This window comes from Ambystoma mexicanum, chromosome 1p, assembly GCF_040938575.1.
Source record: "Ambystoma mexicanum isolate Mex_15411 chromosome 1p, UKY_AmexF1_1, whole genome shotgun sequence".
Taxonomy (NCBI): Eukaryota; Metazoa; Chordata; class Amphibia; order Caudata; family Ambystomatidae; genus Ambystoma; species Ambystoma mexicanum.
The window spans coordinates 732,771,941-732,791,024 of record NC_090921.1 but is presented as its reverse complement, the minus strand read 5'-3'; the positions used below and the strand labels follow the sequence as shown (position 1 = coordinate 732,791,024).

Sequence of the window (19,084 nt, the reverse complement as noted above, 5' to 3'; positions counted from 1 at the left end):
GACATACTGGTCGGGGCAATTCGATTGCCCCGGGGTCTGTTAGTCGAGGGGGCACGTCTCCGTCCCCCTTGATCGAGTTTTGGCTGGTGGCAGTGGAAACTACTTTTTATATTCGACCGCGATTCCTATGGGATTTTCCCATTGTTCAAGGCTACCAACTTTAATTATTTAATTCTCATAGCCTCGAACATACCGCCAGTTTATTTAATTAATATTAATTCTCCGGTTGGTATTTTTTGCCATGACTCGATTCTAAAATGGCGTTTGTGTTCTCTTCTGTGACTCCAACCCAAGTCGAGCCCTTTGTTCCACTTTTTGGCAGGCTTCTCCACAGAAGCCTCCAAAAGTGGTGCCACTCTGTCTGGGTACCACAGGGGGTGTGGGAGGGGGTTTAGGCACCCTGGACTGAGTTACCTTGGTAACTCAAGTCGCACTCTTGTGTGATTGGCCCAAGTGGTGAGCCAGCCGGCTCACCACTTAGCATGTTTGATTGACAGCTAGGCTGAGTGAATGGGGGTTTCCTGCATAAAAGCAGGGCTTTGGAGACTGGAACTTCAGAAGTCGCCACAGGACCTGAGAATCCGAGGGAGAAGCTGAGCCGACCTACCACAACGACACCACCGGTGGAGCCCTGCAGAACCGACTCACCACTTCCCGACGACAGAGAAGATCTCCTGGCTGGAGAAGTTTCTTCCCCTGACTGGTGGGCACAACCAATTTACCTTTCTTTCTTCGCACCCCAACCCGGTTTGTGGTCGAACAGCCCGTGCCAAGCACCCCGGCAGCCGGATAGCCACTCACCACTGAACCGCGAATCACCGGACCGCTCCTTGTACCTGAGAAACTCCGCGGCTGGTTTCTTCCCTGGAAGTGCAACGGACACCTGTCTTCCTCCACGACGAGATCCTCTCCTCCCCCGGACAAAGCACCGACTTGCATCTGCTGCCAGGAACAACTGCCCCCGCTGGAGCGTTCTCACCACTTTAAGGTACTGTGTCCGCCAGGCCTCCCTTTCTAAAGATTGCTACAAGGTAATAATAACCCCTTAACCTTCTGGACTGGGCTGGCCGCCTTGAACCTCTAACTGGTCCCTTTCTTTGGTCCAACTCCTTTTTGAACCTTTACAAGACTTTTGTGCACTGCAACCGTGTGACCTTGGACACATTTCGTTTGGATCCTCTGAAAGTGGATCCGCCTCTTGAACTCTAACTTCCCGGTTTTACTTTGCCTTCCTCTCTTGTTATGTTCTGATAAAAGTGTTGGGATCTGTTTCAACTTGTTCTCTGCTCTTCTCTCCCTTTTTAAAACAAACTATTAGAGTGCCATCTACGTTAAGCGCTGACCGCTGTCTGAAAATAAGTGGGGCTTTACTTAAGACTTGTCTAATATTCTTTTAAGGGAGTGTATATCTTTTAGTGACCGTGTTTTTGAATTGCTTACTATTAGTGCCTGTGTGTTTTTCTAGATGTGGTTTTAAATAAATAATGATATCTCTTTTACACCAAGCCCTGGTCAGTGTTTACTTGTTCTACTGTGTTCTCTTGACCTATTGTGAATACTCTGTATACTGCCTAACTCTTCTTGAGGGAAGTCTCAGCCACAGCTACCAAGTGAATCTGTGTGGTACAGACTGCTACCAAGTGGGTTTACTGCCAAACACCTGTAGTCCTAAATCTTTTGCAGTGGTCCCAGAGGGAACTGCACAGGTTTCTGCCTAACAGTATATCGGGTCTTTCCCTGCTTTATGGAAAACTAACACCTTTGCCTCGTTCATTGTGGGTGTCACGTTGCCGCTATCTTTCAATGAGTTTAGGAGCCTAGTGAGAACTGGGATTAGTTGGTCTGCATATGTTTTATAGAATGGGGCCGTGAAGCCATCTGTGCCGGGTGCTTTATTCACAGGGAGTTCTGCTATTGTTTTTTTAACTTCCTCTTCACTAATTGGGTTCTCGAGGGCCAATCTCTCTTCCTCTGATATTCGTGGGATGGGAAGGGATTTTAGATAAGAGTTGTGTGCCTCCACGTCCAGGAGGTCCGAGGAGTATAGCTTTTGATAGTATTCTCTAAATGATTCTCCAATATCTAGAGTGCGTGTCTGTAATTCGCCTTTAGTGTTTCGTAAGGCCTTGATGGACCTTGCTTTCTGCTTTGCACGAAGTTGTCTAGCTAGAAGTCTATCAGCTTTGTTTGCTTTTATGTAGTATCTCTGCCTTAGGTAAAGTAAGTTTCTTTCTGCCCCTTTCACGCGCAATTGCTCTAGTTGGCCGTGTGTGTGTTTCAGCGATTTCTTTAACACCCTTGTGGGGTGGGTCAAGATTTTCTCTTGTAGTTCTGTTATTGCCTTTTCCAGTTCCTTTTCCCACATGAATCTCCGATTCTCCCTAGTGACCTTCAACGCTATGATCTTCCCACGTATAACTGCTTTGAACGCATCCCAGACTGTACCCAAGGAGACCTCCCCAGTGTTGTTATGTGTAAAGTATTCTTCCATCATTCCTTTTAGGGTTTCCCCCATTATTAGGTCTTGGATTACATCCTGGGGCAGCTTCCACCTCCATAATCCGTTTGTTTTCCCCAGGAGCTTCAGGTCGAGCCATAACGGCGCATGGTCCGAGAGTGAAATCGCTCCCCGTTCTATCCCTTGTATCATTCCCATAAGACCCACTGATGCCCAAAAGTAGTCTATTCTTGACATAGAATTATGTACATGCGAGAAGTATGTGTACCCCCTTTGTTCCCCTTTCAGTTCCCTCCACACATCGTTTAAGGCCAAGCAATCCATCTGTTGTCTAAGGCGTTTTGAAGGTGCTGGCCTAGGGTGTTCCCAGTGCTTCTGTCTAGTTGTGGGTTCCATGCCAAGTTGAAGTCACCTCCCAGGATCACCCCTCCTTTGCAAAGTCTTCTAGTTTCCCCAAGACGTCCCTGAGGAAGCCATCCTGCCCCATGTTAGGTGCATAAATCGATGATAGGGTAATGCAAAGTCCTTTTATCTCCACATTGGCTAGCACATATCTCCCTTCTTTATCCGTTAGAGTGTCCACCAGCTTCGCATCTCCCCCTTCCCTTATCGTTATCAACACCCCCGCTTTTCTGTCGGAAGAGGTTGCTTGTGCCCAAATATTGTACCCCCTAAGACGAATTTTCTGTTTGTCCCTCATCCTGATATGTGTTTCCTGGAGCAATATTATATCCGCTCTCTCACTCTTAAGCTGTTTCTCCAGTTTCACCCTTTTCGTGGGATGATTCATGCCCCTGATGTTATAGCTCAAAATGCGTACCTTCCCCATTTGTTACGTATTCATGCAAAGTTCTTGGGTCCCCTTCCTTGCCATATTTTCATGTGTCCAGCCCCTCACCCTCCCTCCCTTCCCCTTTAACGAGCCCCCCAACCAATACCTTTAAACCAAACAGAAACTTGCCCCCGAGTTGGGCGAGGGTTCCTAATGTCGCTACGGCGTTGCGCCCTTCGCTCCCTGCCCACCTTACCCTCGGGGAGTAATTTTGTAGGGGATCCTAAACCCCACATTCTCATCGGTCCTTACCGGGTTCCAATCCTGTGGGTTCTACCCGGACCGCCATCTCCATATGAGTAGTGGCTTTCCCTTCCTTAACATTCCCCCCCTGCGGGGATCTTAATTAGGTGGTGTTGCGTTTCTGTCCATACTGTTCATTACCCCTTGTTTCTGTCATCGTGGATTCCTCCTGTTCTCCTTTCCTGCGTTTATCCTCCTATATTTGACCGTTTCCCAGTCTCTTGGGTTTCTCGCTTGATCACCCCTTGTTTTTGGTTCCTCCCGGTCCTCCTCTTCTTCCTGGAGTCCCATCATGTTGAGGCCCTCCTCCCATGTGGTCACTCTTCTCTGCTTTCCTTCCCAAGTGAAGATTAGCTACAAATGGACCATCCCATTTGGGATAATCTTTTTCGCCACCAGCGAACTTGACCAGCAGGGCCATAGCTCTTCCTTTTTATAGGGTTACCACGGCTAAATCCTGATATAGTTGTATGTCTTGTCCGTTCATTCTGATATGTTCCATTTCTCTAGCCTCCTTAGTATCTGTTCTTTCTGTGGGTAGGAGGAGAGCGCCGCCAGTACATCCCTTGGTCTCTCACCCAGGGCGCCTGTCCTTTTCGGTACAACCCTATGGACTCTGTCTATCCCAATTTCTTCTATCTCTTGGGCGCCCAGGACATCTCTAAAGACTTCCTTCTCTGCCATTTTTAGGTCTTTATCCAGAACGGATACCGCCATGTTTTTGATGCGTATGTTCGACCTTCTGGAGGGGTTTTCCAGATCCTTGCACTGAATTTCCAGGTTGTGAGTAAGCCTAACCAGCTGTTCTTGTGTGTTCACTGACCTGTTGCATTTCTTCCTCAGAGTGCTGGAATGATCTCTCTATTATGTCCGTTCTCTCTTCTGGTTTGGCCATGTCTAATTTCAAGTCCTGCACCTCTTGCTTCATGTCGGCTTTCATAGTTGTGAACTGCTCCTGTACTGTAGCCATGAATGTTTCTTGCAGGTCCGGAAACGAAGTTTGCATTTCTTCTCTCGTGGGTGGTTTTTGTTGGAGGGTAGGAGTGTCGCTTTCCCCATGGGGATCCTCCTAGGTTTTATAAGGCAACATCTTTTTTAATCACAAATTAAATGACTGAAAGTTGGCCTTGATGGTTCATCTTCAGCTGGTGTTATACATGGTTCGTCAACATTTGGCATGCTGACCAAGTAAGCACACCATAATAGGTTTTGCAGGAACAGTTGTTTTTATGATATGTTTATGAATGAAACAATTTAAAAGGTTTTATTTATAAAATGCTACTTTTTCATAATTTGCATTTGATGACATTTTCTATATGCGATTTTATGGAATCTAAAATCGATTTGTGCAATAAATCCTGATTGATTGATAGAGCGGTCAAATGAGGATCATTTTACTCTCTGGGATGAACCATAGTTGAGCGAACTACACAGCTAGTTATCTTACACAGAATTGCCTCACGGAACAGTACGTGCATAATAAGCGAGAAAAGATGCTAATGGGCTGAAGGCTGATAGAGAGTCTCTTATTGGGTAAAACAGCATATCAGATATTGCTACAAAATTCTGATTTGCATGATAATTACATTAGGTTGGTGAGAACGGTTTTTATGCAATCCCTATGGGTGGTAACTTGGAGATCAACTTCTACAACCAGTTGCACATAAGGCAACCATTACTGTTTCTGAGGTGGACACTGGGCGTGTGGTGTAGCCTTGACAGAATGATGGCTCTGCGTATCTCAGGGAGGGAAGGTGAGTGACCAAGCCATATTTCATTAAAAAAACAGGTACGCTTACCGGGTCACCTCCTGAGGCAAAAGAGATGGACTGCATATGATGATTGGCAATGATCTGTGAACATGAAAGTAAAAAATAACGTTCTTATTAGATCTACGACATGAAAAAGTAAGTACACAAAGACAGCATAAAATTGAGATAATGCATTATGCCCCTCTCTGGGCAGTTTACATATTATTTTAGTGTAATTGAAGAAAACATTTTATAATTGCCATTGCAAATTCAGATACTTTGATCTGCAGATCAAGCTGGATTATTAGTTCAGAAGGTTGAGCAACTGTTCTACAGAGATACCATTTTTCAGTATTGATGAAGAACATGGTCTGCCATTTACAGTGCCTCATTTTAACTTGGTGCTGGTGTCCTCTGCCTGTTGTAGGTTTGTCAGCAGATGGTGACCTATAAATGGGTTGGCTCTGACTTTCCTTCACACCTGTGTGCGTAAAGTGGTAGAGTTAGGCAGTTTGCATTGTTTTAAATTGACTTTTGACATGCAGACTCTGAAATGTGTATTGTGTGTGGGGGCGAGGGGGTCAGAGGGTGTGACAAGATAGTACCCTGGCCTTGTCAAGAGGCAATGGGATCCACTCTCAGCCAGGGGTGGGGAGCATACCAGGGAGAAACCCAGAGCTAGTCCTACCACTGGGGTGGACTCAGAGTTCAGAGGGCCCCAATTCCTGTCCCTCTACCCACTTGTGCAAGTCTGTTTTTGAGCAGTCCACCTTTGTCTCAGGCCATACCTCCTCGACAAGATGCTTGCTAGCCTTTTTGTTTTTCTTCTAGTGATCGATTAAATAAAAAAGGAAACTACAAGCAACATCAAAGTGAAAGTCTTTTTACGACCACCAGGGGGCACACGGATGAGCTCCTCTGCCGTGTGAGCTCCCAGACAGATGGTCCCAATAGCGGTTTGAGCCCCCGCTAGACAACCCCCCACCACAAAAAGAACATCGCTGACTGAAGAAATAAGAGACCCTCATCCCCTGGGAAAAATTCAGAGAGAATCGGACCCGGGATCCAGAGAAATCAGTGTTCCCGGCCCCACACGTGTGTGCCTTGGCCACGTGGCCCGAAAACGATAGCGAATCGGCCGAGCTGAGCCGTAAACGGAGCCCGTCCAAGAGGACTCATCGAGGAACAAGACAGCAAGGGCTGATTCTGGCCCTGGGTGCCCCCCTGTCTCGAGAGCACCCTGCATGTCACTGGCGGAGAGTGTGGACCGCCTCAGCCAGCCACAGGCCCGCAGAGACACGTTGCACCCACCCGGAGGGACGCCGTGAGCAGCACTACGCCCGCACAACCTCCTATGAAGGAGCAGAGGTGAGAAACAACACCCCCTCCCCTGTGCCCGCACCATACTAGCAGTAACAGTGCGTAAGACCAACAGCACACCGCAGAGTGCAGCAGCCCCCGCCAAACAGGATTCCGCTCTTGGAACTGAGCGGCCACGTTTAAATCACCCGCCAGAAGTAACTTGAAGGAGGCCACTCCACCCACGCAGACAATATTTCCCTCGCTATTCATGCTTTATACACTGTGGGAGAAGAGCTCTCCTAGGTGTTTCATAAAATCTGCGCCACTTCCTAAGAGCATACTCTATTAGCTATACTATACCTGACCCTAAGGCAGCGTACTATTGCAGGTGCCCTGAACGGCGAACTAAGGGGGCCCCCAACCTGTTGGGCGAATAGATCCTCCCTTAGCCTGATCTTCCAGTGCCGTTTTTGTGGTCTCCCGGACACTGTGCTAAAGGAGTTAAGCCAAAGTTGACAGCCTTTCTATTATTGAACCCGTTGTGGCAACATTGCAGATGCACCCAGAGACACCACTGCAATAGGCTGGGATTGGTACCTACAAACACTGAGGAAAGTAAATTAGTTCCCTTTTTCCTCCCAAGCGCATTATATTAAGGGACCCAGGCGCAGTACTTCATCTGCTCAGTTGCAGTGAAAACATTAAGGACAAGACAATTAAATACTGGAATCATTCTGAAATTACCCACCCCACAACCCACTGAACAAGAGGTGTCACGGCCAGCTGCCCTCTCTTAAGTGAGATACCGGGATCAACACCACAAGAGACGACAAATGAGGGAAGTGTGCACGAACCCCAGATCACACTTCATTTCGCGGAGCCATCCTCAATCAATCATAAGGACACTGTTCGGTGCACAACGTCAATAAGACTAAGCGTGGGACTACTCAATAAGACTAAGCATGGGACTACCCAGAGAACAAACTAGGCCACCCAATGATCGACCTAACTACATAGGTACCACCACAGACTGCCCTAGTCCCAGGCGGACGAGTGCTCTCGAAGAACATCTCTTGCAGTTCTTCATTGCTTTCTCCGGAACATCTGAATCTCGAGTACCTCGCACTGTGGGCGTATGAACATCAAAGCGAAGCTTGCGCCCTACAAGTTATCTCCACACCGCAATTCCAACGCTCCCCTTCCTAGCGTCGAGATGGCATCCTCGTGGCCGGAATCTGCCGCAACTAAAGCCGATGTCGCAGATCTACTATCAGAAATGAAGAGTATGCGGGCTGATATCAGCGGAAAGACAGACAAAATAACTCACAGGATTAATAAGATGGAGGAAAGGCTTGAGGAGGTCAATCAAACCTCCCTATCCACGCTGGAAATGCAAATAGACATCAGACTCGCCGACATCGAAAGGAGAGAAGAAGAATTCCACCTGAAAGTCGACAACCATGAGAATCATGAGCGACGCAATAACATACGTGTCTTTGGTGTCCCGGAAGGAGATGGGGAGACGGAATCTGACCTGAAAAAAACTCTACATACTCTCTTGAAACTATTTGAGGACGACTCAGTGGATGAGCCCAAACTCGACCGCATCCACCGGGCTGGTGGCGCCGCTGGGGGCCCTAGGCCGATCCTGGCCCGCTTCCATATTTACGCTTACAGAGCCAGGGTTCTTGGCACGGTCAAACGCAGCACTTCGATCCTCATGGACACAGCCAGTATCGCCATATATCAAGATCTCTCCTCTCTTACCTTAGCCATGAGAAGGAAATGCCTCCCACTCACTAAATTTCTGAAAGACAAGGGGATTCAGTATCGGTGGGGATATCCCTTCTCGCTGACCTTTGAATAGGAGGGGAATACAATAAAATTGAAATCTGAAAAGGACATTAATGGCTGTATCGCAGAACTACTTGACCCACAGGAAGGAGGTTTGGCCCCAGAGGAAGGAAGAAATACAGACATGGAGTGGAGAATCAAAGGATCGAGACGCAGGAAGCTACCAGGTTAAAGGAAATTTAGGAGAATGAACGCTTCCCCGGATATGGAACATTGCATTTTCTGTGAAAACCACTGATGTCAAATTGTACTCGACTCAAGGGGACACCAGGTCCTGATACACAGGACTAGGATTCCCCACCATGTGGTCTGACACGAATAAGCGACTACCAAGGACTGGAAAAATGTCAACAAGTAAGAATAATTACTGATAGCAAACGGTGTGAACAGAAACAGGGTGGGGGGAGAAGGGGCTCATTTCTATTAGAAGTGTCAAAATAATGGACCATTAAGGTATGGTCCTCACTGGTGGTCCAAGACTAACTGGGTGAGGTTAACCCAGCTGGACCAGACACCGAATAGAAGGGGGGAGGGATGAGGGGGGTTAGGGGGGTGGGTTGGGGAGTTAGAAATCTGGTCATGGCACACAATTGTACAGAAAAATGCATATTCCTATCTCTGGGAAAGAAAATCTAGTGGGTAGGGCCCTTTGAGAATGATCCGGACAACGATTATGTTGAGTACGATGAATAGTACGACAGATAAATCTGGGCACATTAAGGCTGGCACCCTAAATGTCAAGGGACTTAATTCCCCCACTAAAAGATTGTTGGTGGCTCGGGAATTCAAGAGAGCCAACCTAGACATACTCTTCTTACAGGAGACCAGGTACACACGTGGGGAGGAGCGAAAGGTCTTGTATACTAAACTGGGAAGTGAACACTGGGGCTCCGGCTCCTTGCGGAAGGCGGGAGTGGTTATCCTGATTAGGAAAAGTCTTAGGTTCGACGTTACGAAGAACTGGGTTGATGCAGGGGGAAGAGCCTTGGTTCTGATGGGTAGGCTACATAACACAACCCTCACTCTCGCATCTCTTTACGCTCCCAACACGGGACAACCCCGCTTTCTCCAACAGATGATTCCAAAAATGATGCTTGAAGCCTAGGGTGAGATCATCATAGGGGGTGATTTTAACATGTGGGCAGACCCCGCTCTCGATAAGAATTTATTTATATTGCGCTCATACACAAAGTGTTTCAGAGCGCGACAAGGTAAGGGAGGGAAACGGGGGAGAACAAAACGATCTTACTAGGCCCAGTGACATTGAGAACGTGCAAGTGCATGGGAAAGGGGAAAAGTGGAAAGTGCGGAGAGGAGAAGAACATATAAATAATAATAAATAAAAATAAATAGATAGCAGAGGCAATAAAAAGTGGTAGTGCAGTCAGAAAGTGCTGTGTTTAAGGCAGCACACTGGGTAAGTCTGATAAGTGCAGAAAAAAAGAAGAAGAAAATGGGGGTGTGGGGAACTGTATGGGTACAGATACAGTCCACCAGCGCAAGGGGTGGCCAGGAGGCAGTGCAGGAGGGTGGCATGGTGAACAGGTACCTGGGCCCAAGGGACAGAGGGTGGCCAGGTGCACGGTGCCAAGAGAGCAGTTCAGTAGGGGAGAGGGAGAGCGGAAGCAAAGAGGAAGGTCTTGAGGAGCTTCCGGAACTGGAGATGGTTCCCCTAAAGTTTTAGAGTGGCAGGGAGGCTGTTCCAGAGGGAGGTCCCAGCCGAAGACAGATCTACCCCCAGCTTATTTCTTTGAAAAACGACTGACCCTGAGGGAGTTAGAAGTAGATGAGTGAAGAGCTCATGAGTGGAGGTATTTGCGCAGGGATAGCTGAAGGTATTTTGGACCCAGACCCCAGAAAGCCTTGTGGACAATGCAGAGGGTTTTGAATTTATTCCTAGCGTCCACTGGGAGCCAGTGGAGATATTTCAGAGCTGGAGAGATGCGATCACAGGGCTTGAGGACAAGGACAAGTCTTGCAGTCCTGTTCTGGATTAGTTGCAGAGGGCAACATGGAGAGGCATATTGATTAGGGAGGGTGCAGACAAAAAAAAAAAAAGAATAAGGACCCTAACAGAAAATAGACTCCGAAAAGATATTGCACAGTTGTATCTCAGAGCACAATCCAATGATGAAGGAAGGAGGGAGAGGATAGCTGAAGCAGTCCAAAAGAGAGAAGAATTTAGACATCTAGAGGAGGGTCTAATCACTCGTAAGCTCCAATTCCTTAAGCAAAAACATTATGAAAAAGGAGACAGGGCCGACGCAATACTTGCTGCTCGGCTGAGAGGACAACGGGCTGACCGTTGGGTTACTGCCATAGAGAGTGCACACAACACCCCATCTACTAGTCCCAGGAATATCCCCGAAGCCTCTGCCGATTTTTATGAAGACCTATACAAATCTGAAGCCACACATGGGCCGGCAGAGATTGACCGCTATATGGATGCAGTAAGCATGCCAAAACTCTCACCAAATAATGTTACATCATTAGATTCCCCAATAACACAAGTTCAACTAAGTTGAAAATGCAATCAAGCAGCTTCCACTTGGAAAAGCCCCCAGGAATGATGGGTACACCGCCAGATTTTACAAAACCTTCCTCAGCCCCCTCTTCCCATTTATGGTAGACCTGTTTAACCATATCCTTCAAACAGGAATAGCGCCGGAATCCTTCTCCCAGGCACTAATTTCAGTCATTCCCAAAGAAGGCAAGGACCCCAAACAATGCGCATCCTACCGACCCATCTCCCTACTTAATATTGATGCAAAAATATACACACGCATATTGGCATCGAGACTTGAAGTGCACATGCCAGCTCTGATCCACCCCGACCAAGTCGGATTCATATTGGGTCGACAAGGTGCTGACACTACCCGTAAGACGCTACACTTAATACATGAGGCACGGAAAATGACCACCGCCCCCTCACTACTCTCCATAGACGCAGAGAAGGTGTTCGACAGAGTCGAATGGAACTTTTTGGAAGCGGTCCCGTGCAAAATAGGCCTGGGTCCAAAACTAAGAAAAGGGATAAAAGCAGTGTACACAACGCCCCATGTGTCTGTGATGGTGAACTCTGAATATTGTCTCGAAAGGGGTACGAGACAAGGTTGCCCCCTCTCTGCGATACTGTTCGCTCTTTCGAGAGAGAGCAGATGACCTGGTGGAAGGCCTGGTGGAAGGCCTGTCAGCCCACAGTAGGGAATACAAACTGGCCCTCTATGCCGACGACATTTTACTCCATGTTCAGAACCCCCTAACTTATATACCCAGAGCAATACAACACATTGAGACATATGGCTCATTATCTGGATTCAAAATAAAATTGGTCGAAGTCTATCCTGTTTCCCTTGCATGATCCTAATCCCGAGTCTTCCGGAGAACTCTCGCAACTAGGGTTAGTGATGGGTGGCTCATCGCTGCGCTATCGAGGAATCAACTTAAAGAACATTAACGATATGGACAAGGCCAACTTCACGCAGCTCCATACAGCATTTCACGCAAAATGGCGACCCCTCACAATTTCATGGATGGGACGACTAAACGCCAGCAAAATGGTATGCCTCCCTCGATTCTTATACCCATTCCAGGTTCTTCCCCTGAGAGTTCCAGACTCATTCTTTAGAGAAGTGAAAAGCGCCATATTGTGCTTTCTATGGGAAGGAAACAAACCTAGAATATCATATGAAGTCCTTATCCTCCCAAAGGACAAAGGTGGGGTGGCTCTCCCGGGCATAAAATTATACTATTGGGCGGCCCAATTGAGGGTGTTGATCCCCCACTTAAGGAATAGGAAGGATACACAGTGGGTCTAGCTAGACGACGACAACTTGACTCCAGGCACATTGTCAAAATGGTTGTGGGTCCCCCAGTCCAAACTTGGGAAAAGACTGAGATCATTCCATAATTGGCCCTATCTGGGAGATTTGGAGGGAAGGGACAGATATGGTAGGCGTCACAATGTGGCCATCTCCCCCTAAGCCACATTTGGGCCCTGGGAATTCGGGAAGAAATACCGGACCACCCCAACTACCAGTCATGGTTTGTTGCAGGCTTGGAAATGGTTGGACAACTTTGGAGGGGAGGGGTATTTATAACGGTTTCTGAATTAGAGGAGGCACACCAGTTGTCCCCAATATCGAACTTCCTGTACTTACGGCTCAAGGGGGTAATATCCAGAGAGAAATGGAAAATCAAAATACAAAGAGAATTGACACCATTCGAGAAACTCCTAGATACAATCACTGAGACTAAAAGGCCTAATTACACACATGTATTGTGCACTAATCGACGTTGATTCGAGGTCAACAGTAAACCTTAAACAAAGGTGGGAAGAAGATTTCGGTAGGGAACTAGACCAACACACATTGGCCAATATCTGTAAAACATCCTCACAGGTATTAATTGTAACCCAATACAAACTGTAGGCCATCAAATTATTACACAGATGGCAATACGACCCCTACAGGCTATCGAAAATGTTCCAGACCATCAGCCCCATGTGTTGGAGGGAATGTGGTACTAGGGCGACATACTGGCATATGTGGTGGGAATGCCCCAGAGTACAGATGTATTGGAACGAAGTCTTGGGCTGGATAAAGCAGGTGGACGGTATTGCTAGAGAAGCAACACCCCTCCTTATACTCTTCGGATTGGAGGAGGAGGAGGAGGAGGAGGAGGATGGAGTATCAAGAGTTGGTGGATTAGCAGGCCCGCTGTAGCAAGCAGCTCGCACCTGCCTTGTAATTAGGTGGAAGGCGAGACACCCTCCATTTAAGAAAGAATGGATTGGAATGGGGGCATGGCTTGGAGCACCAACGATGTGGTCGCTCCGATGAAGCAGCCCGCGGATTGCCCGCTACTGCAGCAGAATTTATGCGGTTCCCTTAGCTGAAATGAATCGCCAACATCAGCTATGAGGAACGGAACCAGTGGAGCTTAGGCGTTCCAAAGATGAAGAGCCTGTACGGAAGCTCTGCACCCGAAACCACCGTTTAAAACTCTGCACCCTGCGCGCCCCTCGGAAGAAGCAAGATGGCGGGCGCACATGCGATTTCGGATGCGGCCAGGAAATGGAGGCGGACCCTGCGGTGACACAGGAGCCGGAGGCACTGGGAGCCCAGACGCGAACTGCAGCCCAAAACCAGACGTGGGAGGCGACCCGGACCTATCAATGGCATATCGGTGAGGGGGCCGGCGGAGCATCAGCCGGGAGGATCAGCCCAGCACCCGGGTGTGATACGTGGCGGCGGAGACCGCGGCGAGTCCGCGCCCCGCAAGCTGTTTGTGGCCAGAGGCCCGGCGAGAGGCGGAGAGGCGACCGATGAGCAGAAAACAGCCCCGGAAGAGGGGAAACAACAAGCGTGGCTGGACCGCAGCCCTGGTGGGGACCCCCTTGTGGCGGAGGCGACGGCTGAGGTGGGCAGCGTGGTGGGAATGCCCGCCACCCGCTTCTAGAGGGGCCTGATCGTGGGCCCCACCTTCGGAGGGGGGACATTGCTGAACACAAGAACCAGCGGGGGGAGCCACATTGAGGCGGTGGTTGGTGGCCCCTCACATCTGAAACAACAGCTAAGGTGGGCAACACAGGAGATCAGCCTGTTGCCCACCTCCCACAGGAACTCAAAAGTGGGCCCTCAGCCCTGAAGGGTACCGAAGAGCAGAGACACTGGTCACAGACAATGCAGTGGTCCGGAGACTCCTGTGGAGGCAAGTAAAGACTGCAAATACTACTCTGCCCCTGCGCTTCACGGGCTCCCCCAATGACTTGCTCTGCTGGAAGATCGCAACACCCTCCTTCGCCCTCCGCTGCTGCTGACTTTGACCCTCCGTTGCGGATCCACGCCCTCTGGGCTGGGAACAGCCTGAAACCTAAGTTACCGAACGGCCCCTGCAGAATCTTCCTCTGAGATCTGCCTCCCGTAGGTTTCCTGGGGCGCCCCGGCCCACATCCTCGCTCCGCTACCCCGCTGCTCCCAGCGGAGCGGGACGGGTCCCTGGTCCCCCCCCCCCCGTCCCTCGTTGAGGTCTACCGGTCCCTCCGTCTCGCCTGGCCTAACTGAAAGGACGCAGCCTGCCGGCTCAGGAGCATTGACAGACCTCGCCTCAAAACTGCGAAACCCACCTCCTTAGAAAACCATAGAGTTTGCTGCCTACAGAACCTCCACCACAACTTTAGAAATCCTCTGGGGCACTCCGGCATCTTTGGGTACGTCTGCCCCACTCAGCCGCCATGTCTAAACAAGCGAAGGCCAGCAAAAACCCGGACATAGCCACTATGTTCTCGACGACAGACAAGGGCAAGAAACAGGACCCTCCTAGTATTACCCCGCAGAAACCCCATGGAGGAGAAGAAGCCCTCAATACCAAAGGAGACTTAGTGGCTCTTATGGCTGACATCAAGACTGAATTCTGCTCATGCTTGTTAGAACTCACCACCAAAGTGGAACAGACGGACCAGAGGATGACTGAGGTGGAGCAGAGGCTGGGTGAGATCGAAGATCGCTCACTGGAACACACAACCACACTAGGGGAAGTTCAGCGCTCAATCAAAGCCTTACAAGACAAGTACGAGATCCTAGAATACAAGCAAGAGGACCTCGAAAATAGGGCCCGCCGCAACAACCTCTGGATCCGAGGAATTCTGTCCTCTGTACCCGACAAAAACCTGGCGGAATACATTGGGGACTTCTTTCGGTCCTTGTTCCCAGATCTGGACGAAGCCCAGCTTGTGTTAGACCGCACCCAGAGACTACGCCCACGCCAGGGAATAGACTCATCTCCCCCCAGATGTCATCACCAGGGTACATTTCTTTTCTACTAAAGAGGCCATCTTAGCGATCAGCCGTACTGGGGACGAACTCTTTTCAAAGCTCACCACTCCAGATTTACCAAGATCTCTCAATGCTCACCCTCCAGAAAAGAAGGGCGCTCCGGTACTTGGCACTCTTTCTCCAAGACCAAAAGGTGCGATACAGATGGCTATTTCCAAAGGCCCTGCAGTTTTCATACAAGGGCGCGGTGCGACGTTTCAGTCACCTGGAAGACGCTAGTAAAATCATGCACCCAACCTCGCCCAGAGAATCCGCCTCGCCAGACTGGAAGACAACTGGAGGCCCGGAAGCGGCCCGTCCCCCGAAGCCTAGGCGGCCATCATGGTCAAAGGTGCAGCGGAGCAACCGGAAGAGATAATCGAGGATGGGCAAGGCACGGGCCCTGAAGGCTCTCATCACACATACCCACTGACAGTTTGGCCCTGCCCTGCGAGGATCCATCATCTTCAGGGTAAGGAACATGCGCTGTTAACTATGGCGGCGGGCTATATCCACGGCTCATGCCCACTCTATGGGACGTTCCAACTCTGAGTCCTTGGAAATCCACAGCACTGAGTTATTTGTTGGCCCTGTTGGCCAAGGGTGTGACCGCTCACACAATGTCGGCCCACCTGCTGGTTAAAGTTACGGCCTCCCGTTGGGGGCTCGGGTTAAAATCCCAAATGCAGGTTGACCCCTTCTTAACTCTCACCAGTGATGGTGGTTGACCCGGGCTCTATCGACCCTTCCCCCCCAAACCAGCCAGCGAGGGAGAACCTGGCCCCGGACCACCAAAACCTAAAACTTCTCTCTCTCAATGTCAATGGGCTGAACTCTCCCACCAAACAGAAAACTATCCTGCAAAAACTTCAGGACGAGGAGGCTGCGGTGGCTATGCTCCAGGAGACTCACCTGCTACGAGCAGATGTCGGGCGTCTCCCTTCTGCTTGGAGACCTATACATCTTTGTCTCTGTGTATGCTCCCAACTCTGGCCAATCGAACCTCTATGACCAACTAAGTTCCTCTCTCTCACGCTTCATAGAAGGCCAGGCGATAATAGGAGGGGACTTCAACGGAGTACCAGACCCGATAAGAGATAAGTCGCACCTCTCCCCCCACCCTCCCCGACTCCGAACGACTTCACCCAGGCACTGAGCCTCCTACACTTATTCAGATCCCTGGAGGTGGTGGACTCGTGGAGGGTCCTACACCCACCTGAAATAGACTACTCTTTTTATTCTTATGTCCACCGAACCTTTTCGCGGATCAACCTCCTCCTGGCGTCCCCACAAACTCTCGCCTTCGTCAAGGAAGTGTTCATCGGCTCACAAATCCTATCTGATCACGCCCCAGTGACCATGGAGATCCGGGCTCAAAATCCCATATCTAATTCTCTGCGTAAATGGTCATTATACGACCCGATCCTCAATGACATGTCGGCGAGGGACAGAATCGCGACTGCGATCAAGAACTTTCTTGAAGAAAATCCAGCCTCCGATACCTCCCCGGCGAATAACTGGGATGCCATGAAGGCAGTGATCAGAGGCATCTTGACTGCACAGGGGGTAGCCTATCATCGGAACAGGCGGCAGACTCAGACAGCCCTGGAGGAAGAACTGAAAGCGGCAGAGGAAACCCACAAGGAAAAAGGCTGGTCCTCCAAAACGCAGCGAGCCCTACGCATAGCCAGAAAGAAGCTAGAAGCCCACTATGCGGAACAGACAGCGCAATTAATGGCCAAGGCCAAACAATCTTACCACGCAAAGAACAACAAGGCAAACAAAATTCTGGTAGCCAAACTGGCCAAAATAAAACAAACTAATACTATCTCCGGCCTGCGCGACTCCCAGGGAGTCGTCCAACACTCAGAATCTAAAAAACAGCAATTGGCGGTAGCTCACGTGACTCAGGTCATGACAGCTACTCCACAAGACCAGCGCAAACAGGAGAAACATCTGCAAAGCACAGCACTGCCCTAACTCTCCACTTCAGCAAGCGAATCCCTGGAGGCACTAATCACAGAAGAAGAGGTCGAGGAAGCCATCAAGTCTCTCAAAACACGGGCCCCAGGCCCGGACGGATTCTCGACAAGGTACTACAAACTGTTCAGACACCAGCTGACCCCCCCCCCCCTTAGTGACTCTCTTCAACTCCTTCAGGGAATCTGGATCGGTGACCCCTTCGATGCAGGAATCAACTACTATTCTCCTGCCCAAGCCAGGGAAAGACCAGAGAGACCTGGCCTCCTACAGATCGATAGCACTACTGAATATAGACGCGAACCTAGATTCCAAAATTCTTGAGAATCGCCTGGGTCGCATCCTGCCGGAGATAATCCGGCCGGACCAAGCAGGTTTCATCCTAAACTGGTCAGCAGGGGACGATATCCAGAGAACCTTAAACTTGGTGGACCTTGCCGCCCGAAATTCCCAAAAACTAGTACTGATGGCCTTGGATGCTACTAAGGCATTTGACAAGGTGGAATGGCCATTCATGAAACGCACGTTGGGGGCCTCTTGCTTTGGAACAGCTTTCCAGACAATGGTTCTGGTTAACTACAAAGAACCCAAAACATTTCTGAGGACCAACGGATCCATCTTGGCCCCAATCTCACTGTCCTGTGGAACGAGACAGGGCTGCCCATTATCACCTCTGCTTTTTGCACTTACCATGGAGCCCTTCGCCCAGAAAATAAGACAACACCCAGATCAAAGGCACGCAGGTCAGCCCATCGCAACACAAAATTGCCTTATACGCCGACGACGTCCTGCTTACGATCTCGGAAGCCCGCTCCTCCCTGAAGCATGCCCTAGCAGAAATAAGAGGGCTACGGTGAGGTATCCAGCTTTTCAGTCAACTTCGCTAAATCAACAGCCTTGGGCATTGGCCTCGCCCCGGAGGAACGGGAAACGCCGATCAAGATGAGCCCAATCAAGTGGGAAAAAAGAGCCATCCCCTATTTAGGGGTCTACATTAAGGCAGACCCAAAAGAAACATATCAGACTAACTTTGCCCTGCTGTATAAAGAACTGGAGGGAGACCTAAGACACTGGACGACCCAGGAGATTTCATTAGTGGGACGAATAACAGCCTGCAAAATTAACTTTCTTCCGAGGTTTCTTTATGCCTGCTCCTCCCTCCCAGTGGCAATTCCCGCACTAACCCTTCTAGATCTACAGAGGAAAATGGTGAAGTTCATATGGAGAGGTAAGAAAGCTAGAAAACACTAGTGGGCGGCTCTAAAATGGGAGGGCTAGGAGTCCCAGACTTGCAGGCCTATAGAGTGGTGGCCCAACTGGCACATGTCCACGCATGGCAAACAATCACAAACTGCCCCAGATGGGTAGAACTGGAACAATCACGGCTGCCCCTACCCCTACGATTCCTGCCGCACATCCCGCCACCCTCAGAACACATTGGGGAGATCTCCTTCTGGCAACCAAACACACCCTGAATTCCTGGGACTGGGCGCTATACCGGAAGGGCGTCCCGAGGGGCCTGAACCCGCAATCGCCAATTTTCCACAACCCAACTTTTTAGCCCGGGTCAAACCCGCGCAATTTTCAACGCTGGATAAATGGTGGCCTTGAGACCCTAGAGCAGATATACGAGGGAAATGCGTCATGCACGTTCGAACGATGCAAGGAAAAGTTCCAACTTCAGGAAAAAGACAGATTTACCTACATACAACTGCGCCATTGGTGCTCACAGCCCCAAATCCTACAAGCAGCAACGCGCGTTCCGACCTCTCTAGAACTATCGCTCAAGGACCCCCCGATCCGAGGCAGGATATCTACTTTTTATAGGTGCTTTCTGGGCGATTTCCTG

At 49.7% G+C, this 19,084-nt stretch overlaps 1 protein-coding gene across 4 annotated transcripts in view; it reads right to left on the bottom strand.

The window, feature by feature from the left end:
• SHC1 (SHC adaptor protein 1) overlaps window positions 1–19,084 on the bottom strand; it is a 604,616-nt gene that overhangs the window by 143,154 nt on the left and 442,378 nt on the right. For all 4 annotated transcript variants that reach the window (XM_069650221.1, XM_069650218.1, XM_069650220.1 and 1 more), the window contains one exon: window positions 5,333–5,386. In XM_069650221.1, the coding sequence (XP_069506322.1) occupies window positions 5,333–5,386 (54 nt within the window). The remainder of the gene's footprint in view (window positions 1–5,332; window positions 5,387–19,084) is intronic.